The following is an 8,747-nucleotide window of genomic DNA, read 5'->3' on the forward strand; positions in this document are numbered from 1 at the left end:
CATTCCTGCCAGAATATTGTTAGCTGTCCTATCAGCTTGTTCAAAGTTCTGTCTCTCTTATGGGAGAATGGTGAAAATCAGACCTGGACAGATTTATGGGTGAGTTTCCTCATCTATTACTAAGTAGTTAAACCTTTGGTGCTGGGCGGTGAGGGGGGCTGCTAGTCATTGTATCAGATGCCAGCCAAAGAGGCATAATAATGGCAGGCTGGTACAAAGTGAAAGTTTTACAATATTGTCTGTGACAGGCATAGCCTGTCAAAATTGATGAGAACATACAATCATTTATAAATTGTCACTCCATTTGTATTTCTACTTCCAAAGCTAGATTTTTTTTAGAATGAGTTTGCTGTTCCGCCTTTTTCCTTAGAGATGGGTAGAAAACTCCAGCGATTTTAATTAAGGGATAAAGCATATGCAAATGTTTGGATTGATCTAAACCTCTCAGCTCTATAGATAGCTTGGGAGAACTAGGGCATAAGAGAGAATCAGACTGGAAGCATGATCCGGTCTGTGCCACACAGTCTCATGGCCAGGTCATCTGTATGGACACAGCATGAGATCTTCGGACATTTGAGCAAACATGACTAAAGCCATTTCAGCACAATGATGTAATGTTGATTTAGATTTCTCCTGGAAGTAGATACTTCAAGCCCAGGCTGTCAAAGAGTCTGAAGATATTTTAATACATCTCTTTATAGGTCCACCGATGAAAGTGCTACATAAGTACAGCATAGGAATCATAATTGCTATTTACTGTTGTTACTGAAAGTGTGGTTGTTCATCTCGATAGTGAGACCTAATGTTAGATGGGTATCGACAAACCATTGTCTGATTTAATCATCTTTCTGGCCATTTTTATTTATAAATGAATCTTCTGTCAATATCAAATTCTCATTAGCATTATTAGAATTCTACACTCTCCTTGTTGGGATCATGTAAAATTGATGGGATCAAATTTCTATTAAATGCAGTGCATTTATACTGAGCATTCTGGAAGCCTTGGATCATAATATCTTGTAAATAAACATTACATTCAGTGATATCACCTTTCATTTTAAAAGGGTCTTTAGAAAGCTTTTAAAATGGTGCAGGAATGGATCACTCATTATTAAGATTGGAGGGAATGGAGCAATCATTTTATGTGCATGGAATTTCTGGGTAATAAGTGCAAATTAACATTACAGAGAAATTGATTTGAACAAAGTATATCGACATTGAGATAGGCTCCTCAGATTAAGAGCAAAAAAACTTTTTCGTGTATTTATTTGCCCAGAGGTTTTCCAATCATTATAAAAACTAGAGTTTTTCATGTTGGCCCTCAGTTATAATGGGGCATAGAGCTGGATACAGAACACCGTTCAAATGATGAAACATTTTTTTCAAAGATCCAGGAACAGCTGCTGCTTATTGAGTTACCAACACCACTTCCTGAAGAATGTGATTTTGTTTCAAAGGTAGCCAAGTCCTGACCAGGCTGTGTCAGCTTAGTTTGAGCTATGATAACGTGGCATGTTGTTGTCATATTATTATTAGGTACATTTCATTAAGTGATTCCAGATCCTTCCCCCTTTTACTTGGGGAGGGGAGGCTTTATTGATTTCGGAGACTATAAATCGAAATGGCACTTTTATGATTGAAAGATATATACCAGTTAGAGGATTTGTATGATGTTTTAGGAAAATTAGAAAATTTCATAAACTCTAAAGAAAGAAAGATTCATGGGTAGAATCTGGATTGCAAAATGCATGGAAGCTTACTGGAATCTGTGAACTTGTTAGGGTTACAAGAAAGATGCTGACTTGCTTGCCAAGTCTCCCTCCTATGGGATTAAGTTTAAGGCCGACTTTCAAAGTATTTCTTGTGCTGCAAGATTTTGGAATGTCTCTTCAGTGAGACAGCTAAAATACCATTGGTACTTTTAGCTCATTCAACTTGTCTCCACCCTACATTTTCAAACTATTTTTCTGCTAAACAATGCAAATATAGAGAGAACTTTTGTACTTAACGTAAGATGCAACATCTTCACCGTAATCCACTTTTAGGTAAAAATAAACATTTTGTCATCAAAAAGATTCTTGACCTGCAATGAAATTACCTTTCAAATTAAATGAAACTGTGAACTGTGAGACTTAAAGAAGAATGAAAAGTATCCATACAAGTTCATACAAGAAGACCATTATTGTCAGTAAATATTTTTATTGTCTTCAAAGGCTAGAAAAATATATGGACTAATTCAATCCAAGTAATTCCAAAATGTATTTTGACCTGAAAAATCCCACTCTTAAGGCCTTATTCTAAAGGAATCAACCAGGATGTACAAAAACATATTCTTAAAATGATATTCCTTGCAGAATTTTTTTATAACAGAAAAAGGTCTTTTCCTTCAGTAAAATGCTAATCGATATTCACAACTCCTTTGGAGGACTACAGTTATATTGTAAAGATGTTCACTATTGACTTAAAGCAGAGGTGTTCCACAATGCTACATAATCACTTCTCAGGAAAGTATTCTTATTAATCATTTTTCTATTTGTATGCTATCAATTAAAAAGGGGGATTTAGAGCAACTTCTGGTATGAAGGCTAGACTTAATTAACAAAACCTGTAACAATTGAACAACCATTAAATGAAGTTCAGTATTCCAAGGAACTTATCAATTTTGGATTTTGACTGTTGGAAAACGACTTTGTTAGTGTACTAAGCAGTCATGGCTTACTTTTGGCATACCTATTAAGCAAAGTAGGTATTTCATAGGACATTTCTAGAGTCATGTTACTTTGAGGTCTTTGGTTCCTTAGTCAAGGAGGATATAAAAGCTACAAGTGGAGAATGGTTCCTGGAGCATAGCGGTTCATGGATGCATGTTGAGTAAATGAATGGTTAACTGCATTTGTGCCAGGGTAGCCCTGAGGCGATTTGGCAAGTTTTTAATCTTTCATTCATTTAGAAACCTTAACAGAGCACCTGCTATGTTGAAGTGCTGGGGATATGGGTGTCAGGAAACACTGCTCAGAAGGAGCATGTGATCTAGTGTGGGTCTGATCAGATCAGATCATCCTAATATAAGTTTAGGAAGAAAAAAATGTAGAAAGCTTTGTGCAGGGAATTATGGGAACCCTGAGAAAGGTACGGTCACCATCTTGTCCTGGTTTGCCCAAGACCTTCTTGTTTTTAGCACTGAAAGTACAGAAACCTCTTCAGCCTCAGACAAATGAAGGTGGTTGGTCATCTTAGAAAAGGCATCTAACCCAGCTAAGGCTTTCTGGAGGAGGTGGTCCTGGACTTCTGGGCAGAATCTTCAAGTCAGGAAGGGACAAGCATGGCAAGGGTGTGCTGTATGTAAAGGGTCAGGGTGAGGATTGTGGGTGGATTCCAGGCAGAGGAGAGCCTGTGGGAGTAGAGAAGCGGTACAGTGTATGTAAGGAAGTGTTAGTTGGTGGGAATGGAGCTGGGGAAAGGCCTCAGCTGTGATCTGGCTTCAGTTGGCCAAGGCCTGATCACAGAGGGTGGAGGGGCTTAGGTAAGTGCATAGCTTGCTAGGGCTGCTGGAACATAGCACCACACAATGGGTGGCTTAAACAACAGAAATTTATTGTCTTGTGGTTCTGGAGACCAGAAGTCCTAGATCAAGGTAACAGCAGTGTTGTGATTCCTTCTGAGGCTGTAAGGGGGAATCTGTTCCAACCCTCTCCCCTAGTCTGAAGGTTGCTGGCAGTCTTGGAGTCCTTGGCTTGTAAAAGCATCATCACACTGATCCCTGCTTTCATCTTCACATGGTGTTCTCCGTGTGTGTGTGTGTGTGTGTGTGTGTGTGTGTGTGTGTGTGTGTGTGTTTCCAAATTTCCCCTTTTTATAATGATACCAGTCATAACGGATTTAGGCCCCCCTAATGACCTTATCTTATTTTAACTAATTATATCTGCAATGACCCTATTTCCAAAGAAGGTCACATCTTAAGCTACTGGGGGTTAGGATGTCAACATATGAGTTTCTGGAGGATGGAACTCAACTTGTTACAGTGAAGATGGATGAAAAAGTTTAAGTGGACACCCTAAGAGGCCTGGTGGCCTTCAGCCCAGGAAATCTGCTCTCATCATTGGTTCATGGTGGCAGAGACCCCAATAGGGCAGGGGTAGATCTCACTTCAGTTCCTAATAAGGGAACACAGCCGAGCACTGGGAACAGGGTCCGAGCTCACTCAGTCCTCCGGCCGTGGATCGGAGAAGGGGCTGATCACGTGGACGGTGAGAGAAGCAAGGGGCGAGGACCACCTATTCCCATCAGCAAACACTGGGTCTGCTGAGATCTCTCTTCAGTTTGGAATAAACTGGATAAAACACAACCTACAAGAATTACTCTAGGTCCAGAGGAAAGACGTGTCATTCTGAGGAACGTATTCCGAGGAAGCCTTCTAAACACTGTTTACCAAGGTAACCAGAAGAAAATAATTTAGCAATTGGGATGCAAAAATATATGGTCTCTCCAAAACAGCAGCTAAAAGCTGTGCTGAGATGACAGTGACCTAAATAGATACCTAGATGGAATAGGAAGTATTGAAAAGAAAGAAAACATCAAGTAGGATCAAAAGCTTAAAGTACCCACTGTTCACTGCAGAATTGACACTGCCAAGAATAACAGTTAGAGTTCTAGAATACAGAAGTTAAGGACACAAGGATGAGAAGGATGGAAGAGAAAGTGAAAGGCAAAGGGCCAAAAAACAGAGATTTCACATGCAATTATGGGTGTTTATGAAAAAAGGCCAGGCTAATTAGAAAAGAAGATAGTTGAAGAAAATATTCTTGATCTAAAAAAATACCTAACTGTAAATACATTTAGGCTTTTGTTTTCATATATTATGATTGTACATTTAATTTTCATGAAGTTGCGATCATATTATACATGTGTGTTATTTCTTTCTTTTCCTCTTAACATTATATATGAGCATTTCCCGCGTTATTAGGTAAATTACACAAGGGATTTTTGATGGTCACATTCTATTTCATCATATGACTGTACTGTCCTATGATAATTTAAGTATTCCATAATTTTATTTTGAGATTTTGCTTTCTACAAGTAATGCTGCACTGTATATTTTTGCTTACATTTTTTTTTTTTTCCTATGGCACACATTATTTCTGGAAGATCATTTCCTAGAAGTTGAATTACTGGGTCAAAGGACATGTAAACCAGAGATTCCCAGACTAAGATTTCCACAAACCAAGACATTAAAAAAATAGATAAAGGACCAAAATAGAGTTGTCTACATTTTTTTTGTCAAGTAAGTACATTAAGTAAAAAACAACTTATGGTATAGCATGATTATTCATAACAGAGAATATATTTTACACTGAAAATTTGAGAGGATATAATCTCACAATAAAGGATTAGCTTTAAGCCGAATAATTTAGTTCCATGCCAAACTCAGTTTGTTGTCTTCATTATTTTTAATTTTACTCTGTACTGGCGACAATTTGGTCATGAATGGATGGTGACCCATCGGTGGGTGCTTTGTGGAACCATTCTGTGTCTGCAGTGTGGTGATGTATTGTTTGCTACTTTAAGTATATAAATTTCTTCAGCTTTTCTCTTTTGTGTTACACATTCTGTAGATGGGTGGATTCAAGCTGAATAGGTCAATTTGAGTTACCGTTCATAGTCCTGAAGTCATAAATCACTCTGTTGGTAATTCCTAAGGCAGACTGAACCTTTCTGCTTTGCAGAAAGGATCCCCGTCTTTTAGCTGAAGTATGGGGGAAGGTTAGTGCTCTGGAGCAGAGGTTAAAGGCACAGGCTCTGTATCCGAGAACCCTGGAATCAAATCCTGCTTCTACCACTTTTCTGTGGTGTGGCAAGCCTGAGGGCCATGTCCTGGGCAAGCCTGAGTTTCCTCATCTCAAAAATTGGGGCTGGGCTTCCCTGGTGGTGCAGTGGTTGAGAGTCCGCCTGCCGATGCAGGGGATGCGGGTTCGTGCCCTGGTCCGGGAAGATCCCACGTGCCGCGGAGCGGCTGGGCGCGTGAGCCATGGCCGCTGAGCCTGCGCGTCCGGAGCCTGTGCTCCGCAGCGGGAGAGGCCGCAACAGTGAGAGGCCCGCGTACCGCAAAAAACAAAACAAAAATTGGGGCTGATGCTACTACCTACTTTATGAGGTGGCTGTATTTTTCAAAAATCAACCAAATCACTTACTGCATTGCCTGGCATGTTCTAAATGCTTTAATAAACTTTAGCTAGTCTTCCTGCAAATTTCTACTTGTTTTCAAATGCTCTAAATCAAGGGGTGGCAAACGTTTTCCCTATAGGGTTAGATGATAAATATTTCAGGTTCTGTGGGCCCTGTGGTCTCTGTCACAAGTATCCAACTTGACCCTTATCACATGACAGCAACCACAGTCACTAGGAAACCAATGAGTGTAGTTGTATTCCATTACAACTTTATTTATAAACCCTGAAATTTGAATTTTATATAATTCTTTTAAGCCAAATTTTATTTTATTTTGTTTTTAACACCTTTATTGGAGTATAACTGCTTTACAATGGTGTGTCAGTTTCTGCTGTATCACAAAGTGAATCAGCTACACGCATTCATATATCCCCATAACTCTTCCCTCTTGCGTCTCCCTCCCACCCTCCCTACCGCACCCCTCTAGGTGGTCACAAAGCACCGAGCTGCTCTCCCTGTGCTATGCGGCTGCTTCCCACTAGCTATCCATTTTACATTTGGTAGTGTGTGTATGTCCATGCCACTCTCTCACTTTGTCCCAGCTTACCTTTTCCCCTCCCAGCCAAATTTTAGAAAAGCACGGAAAGCTGTATTTCTTGTTCAGGTGACTATTACTGCAGGAAAATCAGGTAATGGGAAAAAGTTTAAAAGAAAAAACGGTGAGCCATGTCCCACCCCCCACTGCATCCAGGAGCACAGTGGGGCATCCACCCATCACCTTTCCGGGTGGCACAGCTCCGGTGACATTTATACATTTCCTTCGCCCTCCTAACACTATTGAAGTAGAAACCACCACTCAGACTGTATAGACACCGGCAGCCCCCAAGAGCTGCCACCCCAGATGGCACAGCAGGTGACAGGGGAAGGGAACGGGCCCAGGCCAAGACGAGGCTCCCAGCACTCCCCCCTCCCCAGGTGTCCCCTCTCCACTGGGGGGGGCGGTGTCACTGCACCCCCCAAATGCCAATCCCGCCGCTATCCTGCTTCAACTGGCAGTCCCCGGACGCTGGCGCAACGGAGGTGACAGTGCAGTTGTACCTCCTCCAGGTGTGCGCGAGGTTCCCGAAGAGCAGACATCTTCAGGCTGAAGGGGGTGTTGCTATGATACCTCGAACACAGAATCAAGGCTGCGTGGAACGCGTCGGCGGAGGGCAGAGTGATTCTGGGGGGCGGGGGGCACAGGAGCCGGAGCTGAACTCAGAGCCTGTCCTGTCACCGTGAGAGCAAAGCTCACGGCCTGAGGTCTTCCCAACGGCCCAACACCCTCGATGACCGTGCCAGTGGCCTGGACGAAGCCACACTCGAGCCTGGTGACCCTGCAGGATGTGCCACAGTTGCTTCCTGGGCAAGAAGCTTCTCGCGTCCACGCGGGAGCGAACGTCCTCGACGGCTCCAACCTCGACGGAACCAGACGAGGCAACGCTGCATGAGGAGCCGCTACCCTTTCTGGCCAACGTTTGCTGCTTTTCAAACCAGAGCTGGTCATGTGTGCTGAAATCGAGCCATGCGTCTTTTACGGGTGTCCGAATTGTGGTGAACTTTCCTCGTACAAGGTACCCGCATGGTACAAAGCACGTAAACCAAGACGCAACACCGTAAAATGCAAGATGCACGCAGGGCGGAGCACCCCGGCCCTGACGCTGGCTACAGGTGGGTCCTGGGACGGGAAGGCTGGTGAGGACAGATCCCAGGGCTCAGAGGAGAAAGCCGAGGAGTGGGGTGGCCCGAGGCCAGCAGGGTGACCCCAGCGGACGAACGGGCCCAGACAGACCCGTCCCCACCGGCTGCAACAGTGAGACTGAGCCGGAGTTCTGGGCTGCTGCACCCCGGGCACCGTCCCTGGGCTCTCGGGTCACGGCAGGTGGCCGGGCCAGGAGCTGTGACCACACGGGACAGGGGAGGGTGGGCTCTAAACCTGCCTGATCAATGCCGGTTTCTACCTTTCTCTCCAGGAACGAGGTAAAATACGCGGACGACAGTGAGACTGGCCTCTGTGGCCAGTCCTGAGTCTGGATGTGTGTGTGCAGGAGGCGGGCAGAGAAGACAGGGAGGGAGGGCGGCGTCTAGGGCAGAGGCAGCGGCGGGGATGGGCTGGGCGCCAGGCCGCGGCTTCTTCCGAGAACAGGCCAAGCGCGGCCCTTTCCCGGAAACGTGAGTCCGGCGCTCCGCTACGCACCCACCCCACCGACAGCGCCTGAAATTCGCTGGGCGCCAGGGCCCCTGGCTGGCGCCTCCGGTCCGCCCCCTCGTCGGCCCTCTGGGCACACTGGGCGCACTCCTGTCCCTGCGGCTCTGCCCCTGCCACCCCCGGGGTGGGACACACAGGCCCGGCAGCCTGCCCTTGCTGTTCTCCTGGCCACGCTGCTGGGGACTCGCCTATCCTTCTCGTCCATGCACCGCGTTGAGGCCAGATCCTCACCAATGTCAGGACAAATGGAAAATGAGCCTCCTGGACGCAAGCCTTCGTGTGCGGACCATTCTTCTCCTGGGGCCCACAGACCTTCACGCGACGGGGGGGGGGGGGT

The 8,747-nt window shown here is 44.8% G+C and overlaps 1 protein-coding gene across 1 annotated transcript in view; it reads right to left on the minus strand.

Annotated features, from left to right (window-relative positions):
* Nucleotides 1–5,407: 5,407 nt before the first annotated feature.
* LOC103074538 (DCN1-like protein 2) overlaps nucleotides 5,408–8,747 on the minus strand; it is an 8,943-nt gene continuing 5,603 nt past the window's right edge. Inside the window, 1 exon segment of the mRNA XM_082931001.1 lies at nucleotides 5,408–5,436. Within this exon segment, the coding sequence (XP_082787127.1) occupies nucleotides 5,408–5,436 (29 nt within the window).

Source organism: Lipotes vexillifer, unplaced genomic scaffold, assembly GCF_000442215.2.
Source record: "Lipotes vexillifer unplaced genomic scaffold, Lipotes_vexillifer_v1.1 scaffold1549, whole genome shotgun sequence".
Taxonomy (NCBI): Eukaryota; Metazoa; Chordata; class Mammalia; order Artiodactyla; family Lipotidae; genus Lipotes; species Lipotes vexillifer.